The sequence below is a fragment of the Coregonus lavaretus genome (genome assembly GCF_964263955.1).
Source record: "Coregonus lavaretus genome assembly, chromosome: 18".
Lineage (NCBI taxonomy): Eukaryota > Metazoa > Chordata > Actinopteri > Salmoniformes > Salmonidae > Coregonus > Coregonus lavaretus.
In genome coordinates, this window is record NC_140005.1 from 20,607,373 (window position 1) to 20,630,576 (window position 23,204).

Consider the following 23,204-nt stretch of genomic DNA (forward strand, 5'->3'; position numbering starts at 1 on the left):
GAGACCCACAGGGTGTGTAGCCTTGGGATCCAGCACACCACCAACACCTAGGTGATGATCGATTCAACTACCTGATAGATTCAACCAATCATCAAGCCCTTGGTTGGTTGAATCGGATGCCATCATAGCAAGTCCCTGGCTGCCCTGAGGTTTTGAAGACTCCCAGTGGGTGCAACACAAGGTTATAGAGATCAGTCACTGTTGGCAAATAGTATATTTATTGGCCATTGTGACAGAAATGATATAAATATTATAAACCAACTTCATTTTGATTCCATTGATTAATCAGATCTCTCCACATAGTTTTAATGGTCATTCACCTACATGGAAAATAGGCTACATCTATATGCATAGCCTTCTACAGTAGGCCTGGTCAACATTGCGCTTTTGGCGATTGTTACAGGAAAAAACGTGTGCCCTACCCCTCAAGGTTACAGAGAATGAACTCTTATTATGAAGCGCTCGTGCGCTCTGGATGTCACTGAATATCATTCATGCCTGGATGCTGGATGCTGTAGACTACATACACAGCCATACGCGCAAGAGGCGTATACCTGAACCATATGCCAGGGGCGCAGACGTTTCTTTTCGTGTGTTGTTTTAACCATTTTTTTGTACATTTTGCTGTAGCAAGAAGAATGGGCTGCGCAATATCAGGGCTGGCACCGAAAACAGCTGGAGAGACGAAGACGGAGGATGCTGTTGCGCATCTCAGCAAGGAGCAGATCGAGATGATCAAAGAGTCATGGAAAGTTATCCAGGAGGACATTGCAAAAGTTGGAATTATTATGTTTGTCAGGTGAGATATTCTGATTTAATTTTGTTTTAGTTATTTGTAAGCAAGTTAGACATTTTTGCTTTATTAGACTGAATATTTTCATAAACATTTATGGTACCTCTCATAGAAAGGCAAAACATTATCTTCAACACTATTGCTCTCAACTTGAAATAACAGAGCTATTAAATTCCAGACATGATTGAATGAATTGCCTAGAACAAAGACAGTTGATGACCACAGGGACTGCATGATGACTGACATCATAATTCATGACTATAAACACAAAAATATGCCAACAACTTCACATTATTCACACAGTAGTTATTTGTCTTATTTGCAATTATATCTGCAATACATATGACTGTGGAAACAGTAGGATCAAGATGTAGGATCAGCACATATATAATTGTTATATTGTATGAGAACTAAGCCCCATCATCCTAATAAAATGTTGGCGCTCCTTGTGCTGCCTTATTCAAAAAGCTCTCAAGGCATCTTTAGGGAGAGACATTATTTAGTCCACAACAGAGAGGGCTCTCGGGGCTCAATGATTGAATGTGACTGTGACATGGTGCCTAACCTCTGCTCACAAACAAGCAACTGTACAGTACATAGTCCTATTCTTTAACATCTGCCACATCCCTCTGCCTTGTGGTTTGAAGACTTTCATGAAGGGGTTGGAGGGTGTTGCCTTCCTCCCTCCCATCATCCTACATCATGTCTCAATATTACATGATAAATATACAGCACCAGGCCCCTTCCCATCCCTTCATATCTATTGACAAACGAAGACGCTCGAAGCAAAGAAAATACATATCAACAAGCACAATAGCCAGCCTTTGAAATGTAATAGTTTGCAGAGAGAAAAAAACTGCATGAATAGTGTATGCAGTCCTAGTTTGGTGCTAGTCTGACATTACGGCTGTTGATAGAGAGAGAGAGAGAGAGAGACCTCCAGGCACGGCACAGAAGATGGCTTTAAGCCCAATCAAGGCAATACAGTGCCTTTAGAAAGTATTCACACCCCTTGACCTTTTCCACTTTTTGTTGTGTTACAGCCTGAATTTAAAATGGATTAAATTTAGATTTTGTGTCACTGGCGTACACAATACCCAATAACGTGAAAGTGGAATTACGTTTTGAGAAATGTTTACAAATTAATAAAAAAATGAAAAGCTGAAATGTCTTGAGTCAATAAGTATTCAACCCCTTTGTTATTGCAAGCCTAAATAAGTTCAGGAGTAAAGATGTGCTTAACAAGTCACACATGTTTCATGGACTCACTCTGTGTGCAATAATAGTGTTTAACATGATTTTTTAATGACTACCTCATCTCTGTACCCCACACATACAATTATCTGTAAGGTCGGTCGAGCAGTGAATTTCAAACACAGATTCAACCACAAAGACCAGGGATGAAGGGCACCTATTGGTAGATGGGTACAAAAAAAATTTAACCCGACATTGAATAGCCCTTTGAGCATGGTGAAGTTATTAATTATAATTTGGATGGTGTATCAATACACCCAGTCACTACAAAGATACAGGGGTCCTTCCTAACTCTGTTGCTAGAGAGGAAGGAAACTGCTCAGGTATTTCACCATGAGGCCAATGGTGACTTTAAAACAGTTACAGAGTGGAATGGCTGTGATAGGAGAAAACTGAGGATGGATCAACAACATTGTAGTTACTCCAATATACTAACGTAATTGACAGAGTGAAAAGAAGGAAGCCTGTACAGCATAAAAATATTCCAAAACATGCATCCTGTTTGCAATAAGGCACTAAAGTAATACTGCAAAAAATGTGGAATATCCTGAATACAAAGCGTTATGTTTGGGGCAAATCCAACACAACACATCACTAAGTACCACTCTTCATATTTTTAAGCATGGTGGTGGCTGCATCATGTTATGTGTATGCTTGTTTGCTTTTTTGGGATAAAAATAAACAGAATAGAGCTAGGCACAGGCAGAATCCTATAGGAAAATCTCACAGCTGTAATCGCTGCCAAAGGTGCTTCTACAAAGTATTGACTCAGGGATGTGAATAATTATGTAAATGAGAGATTTCTGTATTTCATTTTCAATAAATGTGAAAAAAATGATAAAAACATGTTTTCACTTCATTATGGGGTATTGTGTGTAAATGGGTAAGAGAAAAAAATATATTTAATCCATTTTGAATTCAGGCAGTAACACAATAAAATGTGGAACAGGTCAAGGGGTATGAATACTTTCTGAAGGCACTGTATGTGCGAATGCTGTTCATCAACTACAGCTCAGCGTTCAACACCATAGTGCCCTGACTGCCCTCCAAGCTCATCACTAAGCTAAGGACCCTGGGACTGAACACCTCCCGCTGCAACTGGATCCTGGACTTCCTGACGGGCTGCCCCCAGGTGGTGAGGGTTGGCAACAACACATCCGCCATGCTGACCCTCAACACGGGGCCCCCTCAGGGGTGCGTGCCAAGTCCCCTCCTGTACTCTCTGTTCACCCACGACTGCATGGCCACGCACGACTCCAACATCATCATTAAGTTTGCTGATGACATGACGGTGGTAGGCCTGATCACAGACGACGATGAGACAGCCCATAGTGAGGAGGTCAGAGACCTGGCAGTGTGGTGCCAGGACAACAACCTCTCCCTCAACGTCAGCAAGACAAAGGAGCTGATCGTGGACTACAGGAAACGGAGGGCCGAGCACTCCCCCATTCACATCGACAGGGCTGTAGTGGAGCGAGTCGAGAGCTTCAAGTTCCTCGGTGTCCACATCACTAAGGATCTATCATGGTCCACACACACCAACACAGTAGTGAAGAGGGCACGACAATGCCTCTTCCTTCTCAGCAGGCTGAAAAGATTTGACATGGGCTCTCAGATCCTCAAAAGGTTCTACAGCTGCACCATTGAGAGCATCTTGATTGTCTGCATCATAAGTTGGTATGGCAATTCCTTGGAATCTGACCTCAAGACACTACAGATGGTAGTGGGTACGGCCCAGTACATCGCTGGTGCCGAGCTTCCTGCCATCCAGGACCTCTATACCAGGTGGTGTGTCACGAGTGTCGGTGGAATGCTGTAGGCCAGAGTCAAGCGCAGGACACAGAATGAGATGAAGAACCACTTTACTGAGTAGTAAAGAAATACAAGAAAAACCCTCCAAACAACAAAGGAGGAGCAAAACCCGCTCACAAAATGACACTCGTACAATCCAATAAACACGCACACCAAACAGTGGACGTGAACAGGTTAAATAGGCAGACAAACTAACATAATGGGCAACAGGTGTGCAACAACAACACAACAATCAAGTGAACATAGAAACATATAACATAGAGCGGCAGCAGCTAGTACTCGAGTGACGACGAACGCCGAAGCCTGCCCGAGCCAGAAGGAAGGGCAGTATCGGCAGAATCCGTGACAGTACCCCCCCCCCCCCCCCCCGACATGCGGCCCCAGCCGTGCGTCGACACCGGCCTCGGGGACGGCCAGGAGGACGCGGTGCGGGGGGATTGGGATGGTTCTGATGGAATTCTCTCGACAAGGAGGGATCGAGGATATATCTCCTAGGAACCCAGCACTGCTCCTCCGGCCGTACCCCTCCCACTCCACGAGATACTGCAGGCCCCCTACCCGACGCCTCGAATCTAGGATGGAACGGACCGAGTACGCCGGTGCCCCCTCGATGTCCAGTGGGGGCGGAGGAACCTCCCGTATCTCAGATTCCTGGAGTGGACCATCTACCACCGGCCTGAGGAGAGACACATGGAACGAGGGGTTATACGATCATTAATAGGAAGTTGTAACCTATAACATACCTCGTTCAATCTCCTCAGGACTTTAAATGGGCCCACAAACCGCCTACCCAACTTCCGTCAGGGAAGGCGAAGGGGCAGGTTTCGGGTCGAGTGCCACACCCGGTCCCCCGGTGCATACACCGGGGCTTCCCTGCGGTAGCGGTCGGCGCTCGCCTTCTGACGCCTGATGTCCCGCTGCAGGCGTTCATGTGTAGCGTCCCAGGTCTCCTGCGAGCGCCGAACCCACTCGTCCACCACAGGTACCTCGATCTGGCTCTGATGCCACGGTGCCAGGGCCGGCTGATAATCTAACACACACTGGAATGGTGTGAGGTCAGTTGAGGAGTGGCGGTTGGAGTTTATAGCCATCTCTGCCCAGGGTAGGAAAACCGACCACTCCTCTCGCCGGTCCTGGCAATACGACCTCAGAAACCTACCCACCTCCTGGTTAATTCTCTCCACCTGCCCGTTACTCTCGGGGTGAAAACCTGAGGTAAGGCTAACCGAGATCCCCAACCGTTCCATGAACGCCCTCCACTCCCTTGAGGTGAATTGGGAACCCCGATCAGACACTATATCCTCAGGCACCCCATAGTGCCGGAAGACGTGTGTAAACAGGGCCTCGGCAGTTTGTAGGGCCGTAGGGAGTCCGGAAAGAGGAAGGAAGCGAGAGGTCTTAGAAAACCGATCCACAACGACCAGGATGGTTGTGATCCCCCTTGAGGGAGGAAGATCAGTCATAAAATCCACCGATAGGTGGGACCACTGTCTTTGTGGAACGGGTAGGGGTTGTAATTTCCCTCTAGGCAGGTGTCTAGGATCCTTACACTGGGCGCACACTGAGCAGGAGGAAACATAAACCCTCACGTCCTTGGCTAAGGTGGGCCACCAGTACTTCCCACTAAGACAGGTCACTGTCCGACCGATGCCAGGATAACCAGAGGAGGGTGACGTGTGAGTCCAATAGATCAAACGATCGCGGACCTCTAGCGGTACGTACTTACGACCCTCTGGACACTGGGGAGGAGAGGGTTCGCTACCTAACGCCTGCTCGATGTCCGCATCAACCTCCCACACCACCGGTGCCACCAGACACGACGCTGAAAGTATGGGAGTGGGCTCCACGGAACTCTCCTCCGTGTCATACAGTCGGGACAGAGCATCTGCCTTAGCATTCTGCCCGGCCTGTAAGAAAGGGTGAAAACAAAACGGGTTAGAAACATGGACCATCTTGCCTGGCGAGGGTTTAACCTCTTCGCCGCTCGGATGTACTCCAGATTGCAGTGGACAGTCAAAATGAGAAAAGGGTGTTTAGCCCCCTCAAGCCAATGTCTCTACGCTTTCAGGGCTTTGACCACCGCCAACAACTCCCGGTCCCCCACATCATAGTTGCGCTCTGCCGGTCTGAGCTTCTTCGAAAAGAAAGCACAGGGGCAGAGCTTGGGTGGCGTGCCCGAGCGCTGAGAAAGCACAGCGCCTATCCCAGCCTCGGATGCGTCCACCTCAACCGTGAAGGCCAAGGAGGGATCCGGATGAGCCAGCACTGGAGCTGAAGTAAACAGCTCCTTCAGGCGACTAAAAGCCCTGTCCGCCTCAGCTAACCACCGCAGACGCACCGGTCCCCCCTTCAGCAACGAGGTAATGGGAGCCACTACCTGACCAAAGCCCCGGCTAAACCTCCGGTAGTAGTTGGCGAACCCCAAGAAACGCTGCACCTCCTTTACCGTGGTTGGAGTCACCCAATTACGCACGGCCGAAACACGGTCACTCTCCATCCTCACCCCAGACGCGGACATGTGGTACCCTAGGAAGGAGATGGACTCCTGAAAGAACAGGCATTTCTCTGCCTTAGCATACAGGTCATGCTCTAACAGTCTTTCAAGCACTTTACGCACCAGGGACACATGCTCGGCCCTTGTAGTTGAGTATATAAGTATGTCATCAATATACACCACTACCCCTTGTCTGTACAGGTCCCTGAAAATCTCATCCACAAATGATTGGAACCCGTATGGCATGAAAGATACTCATAATGTCTAGAGGTGGTACTAAATGCCGTCTTCCACTCATCTCCCTCCCGGATACGCACTAGGTTGTACGCGTTCCTGAGATCCAATTTTGTGAAGAAGCGTGCCCCGTGCAATGATTCCGTCATACTAGCTATCAGGGGTAATGGATAGCTGTACTTGATGGTAATCTGATTTAAGCCACGGTAATCAATGCACGGGCGTAAACCACCATCCTTCTTCTTCACAAAAAGAAACTCGAGGAGACAGGTGAAGTGGATGGCCGAATGTATCCCTGTCTCAGAGACTCGGTGACATATGTCTCCATAGCCGCCCTCTCCTCCTGAGACAAAGGATACACGTGACTCCGGGGAAGTGCAGCTCCTACCTGGAGATTTATCGCGCAATCCCCCGGACGATGAGGTGGTAATTTAGTCGCCCTCTTTTTACTGAAGGCGATAGCCAAATCGGCATACTCGGCAGGAATGTGCATAGTGGAAACCTGGTTTGGACTCTCCACCGTAGTTGCCCCCAAGGAACCTCCTACACACCTCCCTGAACACTGACCAGACCATCCCTTAAGAGCCCTCTGTTGCCATGAAATCGTGGGGTCATGAATGGTTAACCAGGGAAGTCCCAACACCACAGGATACGCAGGAAAATAAATCAGGTAGAGGCTAATCCTCTCCTCATGACCCCCCTGCGTCCTCATCAGAAGTGGTGTGGTGACCTCCCTGATTATGCCTGACCCTAACGGGCGACTATCTAAAGCGTGCACAGGGAAAGTTTTATCAACAGACACAGTAGGAATCCCTAAACTATGAGCATACTGGCGATCAATAAAATTCCCAGCCGCGCCTGAATCTACTAGCGCCTTATGCTGGGAATGGGGGGAAACTTCTGGAAAAACAATATCTATACACAAATTAGCAACAGGAGGCTCTGGGTGAGTCGGGTGCCTACTCACCTGAGACGGTCGACCAGTGCCCTGCCTGCTGGCTCGACCTCCTGAGGACCCTCCCCAGCAACCGACCAGCAGTGTGTCCTCTGCAGCCACAGTTGGTGCAGGGGACGGTCCCTCTCCCCGTCTCCCTAACCGCAGCACCTCCGAGCTCCATGGGGGTAGACTCAGAGGTGCTGAGGGATAGAATGGACGGCCCTTGATCAGAACGTCCGTGGGCTGCCAATAGTTTATCCAACCTGATGGACATGTCCACCAGTTGGTCCAGGGTGAGATCGGTGTCCCTGCAGGCCAGCTCCCGACGGATGTCCTCCCTTAAGCTGCAGCGATAATGGTCGATCAGGGCCTTCTCATTCCATCCCGCGCTGGCTGCTAAAGTTCTGAACTCCAGCGTGAACTCCTGCGCGCTCCTCATCTCCTGTCGTAGGTGGAACAGACGTTCACCCGCCGCCCTCCCCTCTGGTGGATGATCGAATACCGCCTGGAAGTGGCGGGTGAAATCCTCGTAGCGGACAGTACTTGCGTCTATTCCTCCCCACTCGGCGTTGGCCCATTCCAGCGCCTTCCCCGATTGACAGGAGATGAGGGCGGACACGCTCTCGTAATCCCGAGGGCGCCGGGTGAATGGTGGCCAGGTACAGCGCGACCTGGAGGAGAAATCCCTGGCACCCCGGCAGGTGTTCCGTCATATGCCCTCGGGAGTGAGAGCCGAATCCCACTGGACCCAGATGGCGAAGCGGTGACCAGTGTTGTAGGTGGTTGAGTCTGGAATACTCGTTCCATGGTGACCCCGAGAGTCTGAATCATTAATTCCTGACGTTGGACTCGTTCCTCCATCGTCTCGGTTACTCCGGCTGCTCCTGCTGACTCCATAGTGGTGCGTGTTTCTGTCACGAGTGTCGGTGGAATGCGGTAGGCCAGAGTCAAGCGCAGGACACAGAATGAGATGAAGAACCACTTTACTGAGTAGTAAAGAAATACAAGAAAAACCCTCCAAACAACAAAGGAGGAGCAAAACCCGCTCACAAAATGACACTCGTTCAATCCAATAAACACGCACACCAAACAGTGGACGTGAACAGGTTAAATAGGCAGACAAACTAACATAATGGGGAACAGGTGTGCAACAACAGACAACAATCAAGTGAACATAGAAACATATAACAGAGCGGCAGCAGCTAGTACTCCGGTGACGACGAATGCCGAAGCCTGCCCGAGCCAGAAGGAAGGGCAGTCTCGGCAGAATCCATGACACGGTGTCAGTGGAAGGCCCTAAAAATTGTCAAAGCCTCCAGCCACCCAAGTCATAGACTGTTCTCTCTGCTACCGCACGGCAAGCTTTACCGATGAACCAAGTATGGAACCAACAGGACCATGAACAGCTTCTACCCCCAAGCCATAAGACTGCTAAATAGTTAGTCCGGGTAGCTATTTGGTTAACTATTTAACTATCTGCATTGACCCTTTTTGCACTCACTTTTTTTTGGACTAATCACATACGCTGCTGCTACTGTTAATTATCTATCCTTTTGCCTAGTCACTTTATTCCTAGTTATATGTACATATCTATCTCAATTACCTCATAACCCTGCACATGGACTCAGTACTGGTACCCCTTGTATATAGCCAAGTTATCATTTCTCATTGTGTATTTATTATTATGTGTTATTACTTTTCTATTATTTCTCTATTTTCTTTCTCTCTGCATTGTTGGGAAGGGCCCGTAAGTAAGCATTTCACTGTTAGTCTACACCTGTGGTCTACGAGGCACGTGACGAAAAACATTTGATTTGATTTGAATATACTGTAGTTTGAGGTGTGAAGCTCATTAACTATTGTTTTCTGTAGCTGTGTGGGAACAACAGAGACATGGGTAATTTCCCTTACATCAATGAGGTGTGGTATGAATTACATTGTGCCTATAAATTAAGAACGACATTCACGGGGAAGAATATTCTGTGTCCTATAACAATAGGGCTCGTAATAGGGCTCCTCTGGAAATCCACTCAGCTTGACATCCATCTTACCTAGTCACAGAATTATAATATAATGCATTCAGGTCTACATTCAGTGCAGAATATCTCCAGAATATGAAGATGTTTTGTTTATTTTCTTTTGCATTATTACTTTTATTTTCTGTCATTAATTGTATTATTTTAAGGTTCTAGTAATTTTGACATAATTCCATGTAATGAATGTGTCAACTTAAGTCCCCTGAAACGTATCACTTGTATCATCAGCCAAAATTCATAAGATATTTTATTGTTAATGCAAGTAGAACATAGCAACCATTCAGAGACCCATTTTGAAATCACCTCTCACACACCTCTTCTCTGCTCCTTTCATCTGTCTTTCAAGGGCCTAGTGTTTATGACAGTGGCAGTTGGCTGCGATACAACTGTGAGTGTGAATATGACACGGTTATTTTCTCTCTCACACAGAGGCAGTAAGAGGTGGAAATGGAAGTGTATGTGCAAGGCTCTTATACCCCACCTCATAACATGATGAGGAAAAACACAAAAATGGGAAGGGGGGAGGAGATAATTAGCAATATAAAGCCAAGTAATTCATGCATGGTTTCTATAGATCCTACAGAGCTTTAATGGTATGTACCGTATATGGTGATGTATGCATTATGGAGCCCACAGCAGGGCATTGTGTTTAGTGATTACATGACTATGTTAAGATAGACACGTCTGCTGGAATAGCTACCTGATAGGATTGCAGTGTGAATTAAATCTCTTGTTAAACTGGAGCTGGAGGTGTTTGAGGTAGAGGCTGTGAGGAGGGGGGATGGGGCACACATACACATACAGTGGGGAAAAAAAGTATTTAGTCAGCAACCAATTGTGCAAGTTCTCCCACTTAAAAAGATGAGAGAGGCCTGTAATTTTCATCATAGGTACATGTCAACTATGACAGACAAATTGAGAAAAATGTTTCCAGAAAATCACATTGTAGGATTTTTTATGAATTTATTTGCAAATTATGGTGGAAAATAAGTATTTGGTCACCTACAAACAATCAAGATTTCTGGCTCTCACAGACCTGTAACTTCTTCTTTAAGAGGCTCCTCTGTCCTCCACTCGTTACCTGTATTAATGGCACCTGTTTGAACTTGTTATCAGTATAAAAGACACCTGTCCACAACCTCAAACAGTCACACTCCAAACTCCACTATGGCCAAGACCAAAGAGCTGTCAAAGGACAGCAGAAACAAAATTGTAGACCTGCACCAGGCTGGGAAGACTGAATCTGCAATAGGTAAGCAGCTTGGTTTGAAGAAATCAACTGTGGGAGCAATTATTAGGAAATGGAAGACAAACAAGACCACTGATAATCTCCCTCGATCTGGGGCTCCACGCAAGATCTCACCCCGTGGGATCAAAATGATCACAAGAACGGTGAGCAAAAATCCCAGAACCACACGGGGGGACCTAGTGAATGACCTGCAGAGAGCTGGGACCAAAGTAACAAAGCCTACCATCAGTAACACACTACGCCGCCAGGGACTCAAATCCTGCAGTGCAAGACGTGTCCCCCTGCTTAAGCCAGTACATGTCCAGGCCCGTCTGAAGTTTGCTAGAGTGCATTTGGATGATCCAGAAGAGGATTGGGAGAATGTCATATGGTCAGATGAAACCAAAATATAACTTTTTGGTAAAAACTCAACTCGTCGTGTTTGGAGGACAAAGAATGCTGAGTTGCATCCAAAGAACACCATACCTACTGTGAAGCATGGGGTGGAAACATCATGTTTTGGGGCTGTTTTTCTGCAAAGGGACCAGGACGACTGATCCGTGTAAAGGAAAGAATGAATGGGGCCATGTATCGTGAGATTTTGAGTGAAAACCTCCTTCTATCAGCAAGGGCATTGAAGATGAAACGTGGCTGGGTCTTTCAGCATGACAATGATCCCAAACACACCGCCCGGGCAACGAAGGAGTGGCTTTGTAAGAAGCATTTCAAGGTCCTGGAGTGGCCTAGCCAGTCTCCAGATCTCTACCCCATAGAAAATCTTTGGAGGGAGTTGAAAGTCTGTGTTGCCCAGCGACAGCCCCAAAACATCACTGCTCTAGAGGATATCTGCATGGAGGAATGGGCCAAAATACCAGCAACAGTGTGTGAAAACCTTGTGAAGACTTACAGAAAACGTTTGACCTGTGTCATTGCCAACAAAGGGTATATAACAAAGTATTGAGAAACTTTTGTTATTGACCAAATACTTATTTTCCACCATAATTTGCAAATAAATTCATTAAATATCCTACAATGTGATTTTCTGGATTTTTTTTTCTCATTTTGTCTGTCATAGTTGACGTGTACCTATGATGAAAATTACAGGCCTCTCTCATCTTTTTAAGTGGGAGAACATGCACAATTGGTGGCTGACTAAATACTTTTTTTCCCCACTGTACATACGTATGCGCACGCACGCACACACAAACACACACACACACATTCTGTGCCTGCACTGTATCTGAGCTTATTGTGGGCTTTTGGAACTTATGTACCATTTGACTCTGACATGACTAGGTCTGATAAGGCAGGGGAACTCATTACAGCTCTGTAAGGGGAGAAGGAGAAGAGGCTATACTGGTCACCCCTGACACTGAGTGGATTGATGCTGTGTGTGATTGCAGCCCGTAGTAGACATAGAGCCCAGCAGGGAAGGACTGATGATGAGAGCGCAGCCAGGACTGATAACTGCAAGGGGCTCAATGGCACAATCAGATCTCATGGATGGCTCAGATGGGATGACTTGTAATGCCACCTTGAAGACAGATATTTACAAGGATAGAGACAGGCATGGCTTAACTAAATCACAATATCAACAGTTGATTCAACACTTGCATTATAAAAAAACCATCATGGATTACTTTCAAGACCTTATGTATAGCCTTGCTTGAACTCTGTTATGTAGTCAGTGGGAGAACTTGCAGGACGGAGGGATGTTTTGGTGTGGGCATGAATATGTCAGTTTGGTTTAAGGCAGGCTTTATGAAGCTGGCTCTTGGAGGCTCACAAATGTCTGTTGTCTTGGTAACAGGTTGTTTGAGACCCATCCAGAATGCAAAGATGTATTCTTCCTGTTCCGAGACGTGGAGGACCTTGATAGGTTACGGACCAGCCGGGAGCTGAGGGCACACGGCCTACGGTCAGTCACTCTTTTTCTGTCAATTCTGCATTGATATCAATGTGAGGTTCCTCTTTCATCCAGCTCTCCATTCAGCACTCTGTTGAAGTCTCTACACTGCACAACTCTCAAGTTCCATACACTTCAGCCGTTGTACTACAGAGGGGGTGGTATTATTACATTTCAAATGTCAAAATCTCACAATGGACCATCACTGATTTTATTGAAACAAAGGAATTTATGACATACTGTAGAATTTAAGTTTCCTATTTCAAAGATCTGTCAACACTGTTTGTGTCCCTATATGAGATTGAAAAACGACGGTAACATGAGACCAAACCACAATGAATATCACATAATCCCATACGTGTTAATGTCAAGGGAGCTTTTGTCTCGCTGAGACTGAAGAGCTGTCATATCTGTCAAGGCGTCAGTGTAATGCGGTAGGCGAAGTCAGGCGCAGGACACAGAGCTAATCAAAAGGCGTACTTTACTTGTAGGTAAAATGAATGAACAACAACCTCCACGCAGGGAGGGAACAAACCCGCACACGAACGACAACCAAAACATGAACAAACACGCACAACATACAGTGTGAGACAGAGGGTTAAATAGGGAAGACATAACTACATGATGGGAAACAGGTGTGACCAATTAAGACATAGATACATAGATACATGGATCGGTAGTAGCTAGTACTCCGGTGACGACGAACGCCGAAGCCTGCCCGAGCAAAGAGGAGGGGCAGCCTCGGCTGAATCCGTGACAGTACACCCCCCTTGACGTGCGGCTCCAGCCGTGCGCCGAACCCGGCCTCGGGGACGGCCAGGAGGACGCATGGCAGGGCGAGTCGGATGACTCTGGTGGAAATCCCTCAACATGGAGGGATCGAGGATGTCCCTCCTAGGGACCCAGCACCGTTCCTCCGGACCGTACCCCTCCCACTCCACGAGATACTGCAGGCCCCCCACCCGACGCCTCGAATCCAAGATGGAACGGACCGAGTACGCCAGTGCCCCCTCGATGTCCAGTGGGGACAGAGGAACCTCCCGTACCTCAGACTCCTGGAGTGGACCAGCTACTACCGGCCTGAGGAGAGACACATGGAACGAGGGGTTAATACGGTAATTAATAGGAAGCTGTAACCTATAACAAACCTCGTTCAATCTCCTCAGGACTTTAAATGCCCCCACAAACCGCCGACCCGGCTTCCGGCAGGGAAGGCAAAGGGGAAGGTTTCGGGTCGAGAGCCAGACCCGGTCCCCCGGTGCATACACCGGGGCCTCACTGCGGTGGCGATCGGCTGATTTCCCGCTGCAGGTGTACATGAGCAGCGTTCCAGGTCTCTTCCGAGCACCGAAACCACTCATCCACCGCAGGAGCCTCGATCTGGCTCTGATGCCATGGTGCCAGGACCGGCTGATAACCTAACACACACTGGAAAGGCGTAATGTTAGTAGAGGAGTAGATGAGTGAGTTTTGGGCCATCTCTGCCCAGGGGATATAACCCGACCACTCCCCCTGCCGGCCCTGGCAATAGGACCGCAGAAACCTACCCACATCCTGGTTAACTCTCTCAACCTGCCCATTACTCTCGGGGTGAAAACCTGAGGTAAGGCTAATCGAGACCCCCAGACGTTCCATGAATGTCCTCCAGACCCTTGAGGTGAACTGGGGACCCCGATCCGACACAACATCCTCAGGTACCCCGTAGTGCTGGAAGACGTGTGTAAACAGGGCCTCAGCAGTTTGTAGGGCTGTAGGGAGATCTGGCATAGGAATGAGACGGCAGGACTTGGAAAACCAATCCACAACGTTCCCTTGTGAGGGGGGAAGGTCCGTCACAAAATCCACCGATAGGTGGGATCACGGCCGTTGTGGAATGGGTAGGGGTTGTAATTTCCCCCTGGGCAGGTGTCTAGGTGCCTTACACTGGGCGCAGACAGAGCAGGAGGAAACATAAACTCTCACGTCCTTGGCTAAAGTGGGCCACCAGTACTTCCCACTAAGACAGTGCACTGTCCGACCGATGCCAGGATGACCACAGGAGGGTGACGTGTGAGCCCAAAAGATCACGAACCTCGAGCAGCACGTACATCCGACCCTCTGGACACTGTGGGGGAGTGGGCTCGGTACGTAACGCCCGCTCGATGTCCGCGTCAACCTCCCACACCACCGGTGCCACCAGACACGACGCCGGAAGTATGGGAGTGGGCTCAATGGACCTCTCCTCTGTGTCATACAGTCGGGACAGGCCGTCTGCCTTAGCGTTCTGGGAACCTGGTCTGTAAGTGAGAGTAAACACAAAACGAGTGAAGAACATGGCCCACCTTGCCTGACGAGGGTTCAGCCTCCTCGCCGCCTGGATGTACTCCAGATTACGATGGTCAGTCAAAATGAGAAAAGGGTGTTTAGCCCCCACAAGCCAATGCCTCCACACCTTCTGAGCTTTGACCACAGCTATCAGCTCCCGGTCCCCCACATCATAGTTGCGCTCCGCCGGACTGAGCTTCTTAGAAAAGAAAGCACAGGGGCGGAGTTTTGGTGGCGTGCCCGAGCGCTGAGACAGTACAGCTCCAATCCCAGCCTCGGACGCGTCCACCTCAACCTGGAAGGCCAAGGAAGGATCCGGATGAGCCAGCACCGGAGCCGTAGTAAACAGGTCCTTCAGATGCCCAAAAGCCCTGTCCGCCTCAGCTGACAACTGCAGACGCACTGGTCCTCCCTTTAGCAAGGAGGTAATGGAAGCCACTACCTGACCAAAGCCCCGGATAAACCTCCGGTAGTAGTTGGCAAAACCCAAGAATCGCTGCACCTCCTTCACCGTGGTTGGAGTCGGCCAATTACGCACGGCCGAAATACGGTCAATCTCCATCTCCACACCTGACGCGGACAGGCGGTGTCCTAGGAAGGAGATGGACTCTTGGAAGAACAGACATTTCTCCGCCTTCACATACAGGTCATGCTCCAACAGTCGACCAAGCACCTGACACACCAGGGACACATGCTCGGCCCGTGTAGCGGAGTATATGAGAATGTCATCAATATACACCACTACACCCTGTCCATTCAGGTCCCTGAAAATCTCATCAACAAAAGATTGGAAGACTGAAGGAGCATTCATCAAACCGTATGGCATGACGAGGTACTCATAGTGCCCCGAGGTGGTACTAAATGCCGTCTTCCACTCATCTCCCTCCCGGATACGCACCAGGTTGTACACGCTCCTGAGATCCAATTTCGTGAAGACGCGCGCCCCGTGCAATGACTCCGTCATACACGCAATCAGAGGTAATGGATTGCTGTATTTTACAGTGATCTGATTTAGACCACAGTAGTCAATGCACGGGCGTAAGCCACCATCCTTCTTCTTCACAAAAAAGAAACACGATGACACAGAGGAAGTGGATGGCCGAATGTATCCTTGTCTCAGAGATTCGGTGACATATGTTTCCATAGCCGCCGTCTCCTCCTGTGACAGAGGATACACGTGACTCCGGGGAAGCGCAGCGCCTACCTGGAGGTTTATCGCACAATCCCCCTGTCGATGGGGTGGTAATTGAGTCGCCTTCTTTTTACAGAAGGCGAGAGCCAAATCGGCATATTCAGGCGGCATGTGCATAGTGGGAACCTGGTTTGGACTTTCCACCGTAGTTGCCCCTACGGAAACACCTATACACCTCCCCAAGCACTGGTTTGACCATCCCTTGAGAGCCCTCTGTTGCCATGAAATAGTGGGGTCATGAGAAGTTAACCAGGGAAGCCCCAACACCACTGGAAACGCAGGAGAATCAATCAGATATACACTAATTATTTCCTCATGCCCCTCCTGCGTCTTCATCCAGAGTGGCGCTGTGACCTCCCTAATCAGACCTGACCCTAAAGGGTGACTATATAGGGCATGTATAGGGAAGGGCACATCAACTGGCACAATAGGAATCCCTAACCTACGGGTAAAATGACGATCAATAAAGTTCCCAGCTGCGCCTGAATCTACTAGCTCCTTATACTGGGAATGAGAAGAAAACTCGGGAAATACAACATTTATACACATGTGCACAACAGGGAGCTCTGGGTGAGTTGGGTGCCTACTCACCTGAAACGGTTCACCAGTGCGCTGCCTACTGCCTCGACTCCTTGAAGGCCCTCCCCAGCACCGACCAGCAGTGTGTCCTCTGCGGCCACAGTTGGTGCAGGGGCCGGCCCCTCTACTGGTCTCCCTCATAGCAGCACCTCCGAGCTCCATAGGGGTAGGGTCGGAGGTGCTGGGGGATGGAATGGACGGCCCCTGATCCGGACGTCCGCGGGTGGCCAACAGGTTATCCAGTCGGATTGACATATCCACCAGTTGGTCCAGGTTTAGGTTGGTGTCCCTGCAGGCCAATTCCTGACGAACGTCCTCCCTTAAACGGTAGTGGTCGATGAGGGCCCTCTCATTCCATCCTGCGCTGGCAGCCAGAGACCGAAAGTCCAGTGCAAATTCCTGCGCGCTCCTCTTCCCCTGTCTGAGGTGGAATAGACGCTCACCCGCCGCTCTACCCTCTGGTGGATGATCGAATACTCCGCATAGCTTACAGTTGCGGCGTCTATTCCCCCCCACTCGGCGTTGGCCCACTCCAGCGCTTTACCGGACAGACAGGAGATGAGGGCGGACACGCTCTCGTATCCCAAGGGAGCCGGGTGGATGGTTGCCAGGTAGAGCTCTACCTGGAGCAGAAAACCCTGACACCCTGCAGCTGTACTGTCATATGCCCTCGGGAGCGAGAGCCGAATCCCACTGGACCCAGATGGTGAAGAGATGGACATCGGTGTAGGTGGTGGTGTAATTGGAGGAGGTATAGGGATACCTCCTCTCTCCCATCGCTCCATAGTATTAACTACTCGTTCCATAGCGGTGCCGAGAGCCTGGATCATGGCCGCTTGTTGTTGGACGCGTTCCTCCATCGATCCGGCTGGCATTGCTGTACCTGCTGACTCCATGTTATGGTGCGTGTTTCTGTCAAGGCGTCAGTGTAATGCGGTAGGCGAAGTCAGGCGCAGGACACAGAGCTAATCAAAAGGCGTACTTTACTCGTAGGTAAAATGAATGAACAACAACCTCCACGCAGGGAGGGAACAACCCGCACACTAACGACTACCAAAACATGAACAAACACGCGCAACACACAGTGTGAGACAGAGGGTTAAATAGGGAAGACATAACTACATGATGAGAAACAGGTGTGACCAATTAAGACAAAACAAGTCGAACATAGATACATGGATCGGTAGTAGCTAGTACTCCGGTGACGACGAATGCCGAAGCCTGCACGAGCAAGGAGGAGGGCCAGCCTCGGCTGAATCCGTGACAATATCCAATCTCTGGCTGGCTATTATCACATCTGCTGCCAGTGAACACACTTATCCTCCATATGCAGTTCTCCAATGGTGTGTTTTTCTCCATTCTGTTGTGTCACTGGGTATGCTGAGCCTCTTTGTTTTTCTCACCATGAAAGGCCAATAAACCCAATTGAGCCTGAGGTCTCCACTTACAGTTTTTCTCAATCACGTACAAGCAATTTTGGGATCTGTGTTGAAACGTACCTATAGCAGAACAGAAATGATCAAATGCTCAAATACATTTACAGAACTTCTGATCTTTTTCTTACCTTAGTACGTGACTTGCATCAGACCACCTTTTGCAAAATGTTAAATACAAATGTCATCAGTGAATACAATAACACATTGTTTTCATCAAAAGACAAATGTGTGCAATTGTGCTCTCTGTTTCTGGCAATCAATAAATACTACTGCACAAAATTCTAAATCACCCCATCAGTGTCATACCATGTACAATATATGGAAAGATCTAGAGTCGTTCCATGTCATGACACCCACCATCTCAGATTGTTCTGAAACACTTTCTGTAGTTAGAAACAGATAAGATTAGCATTCATGCAACATTATTTTGTTGAAATATAATTTGATCTCTGAGAAATTAAGCTAATTCATTGCACCCAAATTGGCCATTTTAATTAATAGGATTCATATAATATTCAATAAAAATATTACCTAACATCCTATTTGGACCACACTTTTTTAAAACAATGAGTAAGACATCAGGAATGTAAAGAAATGGTCAAAAGCCACCCACAGACCCCTCACACCCCAAGCCAATCCCACCCCAACATTGAGTATACAGAATAAATTCTCTATATCTGACAAGAAGTATGGAGCTGCAGCTCAAAGTATTGTTTCTTCATCCTATGTAATGTATTCTCAGGGAATTTGGTGATGGGTTTTTTTCCCATTCAGAGAAATTAGCCATCCTAGTTGTTGCATTTGTCCTATCCTACATCCTGATATTTCCAGGTTCTGACCACTAGATGGTGCTGTTCCTGCTGTTAGGGATAGTTCACTCAAATTACAAAATGACATTGGTATCCTTACCCTGTAAGCAGTTTATGTACAAGGTATGACAGTAACCCATGCTTTGGTTTTGTTTATCTTGCCACTGTTTCAAATACTAACTTTTTAGCATTTGTGACACAAATCCAATGCAAGTCAATGTTACCTATATTATCATTTTCCAAAATGTCCAAATCATCCTAAAGTATCTAAAAATATATTGTGTAACTCAATGATGTTACTTATAGATGATTTGGATATGAAGCGCGAAAATGCAAATATAGGTACTGTTGACTTGCATTGGATATGTGCCACAAATGCTAATAAGTTAGCATTTGAAATCAGTCGACAGGGAAACAAAACCAAAGCATGGGTTGCTGCCATACCTTGTACATAGAGTGGAAAGGAAACCAATATGTCATTTCGTAATTTGGGTGAACTACCCCTTTAACATTGATTTAAAAAATCAATAAAAAAAATCACCTAACAGCAGGTACAGCACCATCTAATGGTCAGAACCTGGTAATATCAGGATGTAGGATGGGACATAAACCTAACAACTTCAATGACTAATTTCTCTGAACAGGGAAAAAGAAACATCACTAAATTAACTGAGAATACATTACATAGGATGAAGAAATAATTATCAGAGCCGCAGCTCCATACTACTTGTCAGACATAAATAACTGATACTGTATACTCAATGTTGGGGTGGGATTGGCATGGGGTGTGGGGCGTCCGTGGGTGGCTTTTGACCATTTCATTTGATTCCTCATGTCTTACTCATTGTTCGAAAAAAGTTTAGCCAAATCGGATGTTAGGTACTATATTTATTGAATATTATATTAATCCTGTACATGAAAATTGACAATTTGGGTGCAATCAATTAGCTTAATTTCTAATTATATTTCAACAAAATAATGTTGCAGGAATGCTAATCTTATCTGTTTCTAACCACATAAACAATTTCAGAACAATTTGAGATGGTGGGTGTCGAAATCCTCTTTCTTGTGCTTTTTGAGGTAGAAAAACCCTCTAGGCAATGGGGACTGTCTAATTGTTATAATTTTTTACAATATGACAGAGAATGAAGTTAAGTTACTTCTAAGTAACTTTAGGTTACTTCTAAGTCATAATTCATATCAGTTGTGTTCCTCCATTGTATTCACCTTTCCTTATTTCTATTGTGGATAGTGTTTCTGTGCAACAATGGAATGTCTACAAAACAGCCTTTGTATTGAATACGTGGAATTGGATTGTGATGAATGAATCCTGCACACTAAGTGCTTATTTTTTATAATAATACTTGATTTGATGTATTTGAAATTGTTTGGTGAACTATGCATAAAAGGATAGTAATTGCCCATAATTCTGCATCTTTGAATAGTTGTATTTCCAGTTTTGATAATCATGATTTAGTGATTGCCAAGAAATGTATTGATCTACTGGGCTTTTTAAAAACAGACTAACTTTCTGTTTTGTTTGCTTGGACTCAAGAGATAAGTATGGTTGCATTAATCTTTTTGCAGGTAGTTGTGTTATTTCGATGAATGTATTTGCAATTTTGACAGTATAATATAGTTTTGATGAATGTTTTGATGTTTTGAGAAAGCAACTACATCTTGAAAACACATTTACTGTTTTGCAAAAGGCCACAGAGTTCTGTGTCTTGTGAACTCTGCGTCTTGTGAACTCAACAACATTGTTCCAAAAAATGCTTGTACGTGAGATTTGTTTTTTTAAATCAAAGGTATGGAGGCTGCAGTGGCATTACAGGAGACAGACAGGGATATGTACACTACATCTCCACATAGCCTCTCTGCACTCATCCTCCCAGGAAAAGGCCAAGTGGCCCTCAAACTACTCACACGGACATTAGTACAAATGTCCTCACCGGCGGCCAGGCTAAGAGGGAGCGCACCCATTTAACCTTTTGTACATATTTATCATTCTGCATAAAACTCTCCCTAACGTGCTCTTTAATGTAAAAGACAGGCCTGTGGGCAGCAATGAAACCATTTTCAGTGTTTAATGTTGGAGAACAATTGTTGAAAGAGAGGATAAAAGATGACAAAATGAATTGGACCACATAGGTGTCTGCTGTATGATCAGTGATGGTGATGGTTCAAGGTATGCCTGTATGCTAGTCAGTCAGGCTGTCTTTCATAACCAGGCCTGTGTTCCTTTCCTCTCAGAGTGATGTCCTTTATTGAGAAGAGTGTTGCCAGACTGGACCAGCTGGAGAGACTGGAGGTTCTGGCTGTGGAGCTGGGGAGGAGCCACTACCGCTACAACGCCCCGCCCAAATACTACAGCGTAAGACACACACACTGACAGTGCATGTTAAGCAAAGTTACAGTGCATTTCTATAGATATTGAAATAGATATATAATTTCCTATTCTGATGTGATTTCTTTCCAGTATGTAGGAGCAGAATTCATCTGTGCTGTCCAACCCATTCTCAAAGAGAGATGGACCCCTGAGCTTGAGGAGGCGTGGAAGGTACAGAATTCAATCTTTCTCGGTGACCACTTTGATTTAATATGTGGGTGTCAATCATGAGAATAATGTCTGAAACCAATTATTGTCCAAGAGGTCCCTTGGCTTTCTGCAGTGCCAGAGTTGTCCACATCCAATGACACATGTCAAGATGGAAATGGTCACCAGTGGAAGAGAGGTGACTGACATGAAAATTAAAATTTCAATGAACCAGAAATGACCATATTGAGAATGGCATGGCTCTGTCACATCAAGGCTACTACAATAGTATTACTACACTCATCAATTAAAATATCAGTTTGTCAAATGTAAAACTGCACTCACATAGATGTAACTGTATGTGTTAGTGTGTATGATGTAAATACTGTGTTTCAGACAGTCACTGTGGTTTTTATTGGTTTTATAGTCCACAGGACTCTGGTAAATCAGGGCAAGTTTTACTGAGTGCACTGTCCTAATTAAATATACTGAACAAAAATATAAATGCAACAATTTCAAAGATTTGAAGGAAATCAGTGAATTAAAAGAAATAAATTAGGCCCTAATCAATGGATTTCACATGACTGGACAGGGGTGCAGCCATGGGTGGGCCTTGGAGGGCATAGGCCCACCCACTGGGGAGCCAGGCCCAGCCAATCAGAAATATTCCACACCAATTGCACGCTCCCTCAAAACTTGAGACATCTGTGTCATTGTGTTGTGTGACAAAACTGCACATTTTAACGTGACCTTTCATTGTCCCCAGCACAAGGTACACCTATGTAATGATCATGCTGTTTAATCAGCTTCTTGATATGCCACACCTGTCAGGTGGATGGATTATCTTGGCAAAGGAGAAACGCTCACTAACAGGGATGTAAACAAATTTGTGCACAAAATTTGAGAGAAATAAGATTTTTGTGCGTATGGAAAATGTCTGGGATTTTTTTATTTCAGCTCATGAAACATGGGACCAAGACTTTACATGTTACGTTTATATTTCTGTTTAGTGTAAATTAGATGAAATGAGTGAAGGAAGCACTGTAGTTTACAATGAACATTCCAATGAAACTGTCTGTATTGGCCTCTAGTGGATTCATGGAGAACTACCCTTACAGCTCCAACCTTATTCCTGGGATCAGCTCCTGTGCTCAGGATAAACTCCTGGCCCTGCTTATCATTTATGTGGAGTGAACAGTTTTTCCTTACCAGGAACATTCCAGGCTCTACTTATTTCCTAGTATAATGCATCCCTGCACTCCCCTAAACCTAGACTGATAATACATTGTACTTACAGCTGTAGTGCCAACCCAAACACTAGACTAGTAATACATTGTATTTACAGCTGTAATGCCACTCCCTAGTTATATATTTTAGCCTACTTACCCCAGCAACGCTAACCCGGTACTACATTAGACACACAGACCTTGATTTTAATTCAACATTATTACAGGTGTCCTCATAATTCCGTGTTGTTTCTAAACCAGACCCTGTTCCTGTACCTAACCAGGCTTATGAACCAGGGCTACCAGGAGAGGAGCAGACATCACCAGGTGGGAACCTCCCCCAAGGAGAGGAACACAGCCTTATAAGAGACCTGGATGGCCTCAACTCAGAGCTGGTTGAACAGGCGTAGCACAGAAATGTGGCACAT

The 23,204-nt window shown here is 46.6% G+C and overlaps 1 protein-coding gene across 1 annotated transcript; it reads left to right on the top strand.

Moving 5' to 3' along the window:
* Positions 1–623: 623 nt before the first annotated feature.
* LOC311145586 (neuroglobin-like) lies at positions 624–23,204 on the top strand. Its single transcript, XM_084181862.1, has 5 exons — positions 624–799; positions 12,599–12,706; positions 21,268–21,388; positions 21,494–21,574; positions 23,038–23,204. Exons 1-5 carry the CDS (start codon positions 639–641, stop codon positions 23,140–23,142), a joined length of 576 nt encoding a protein of 191 aa, XP_084037988.1. The 5' UTR covers positions 624–638; the 3' UTR covers positions 23,143–23,204.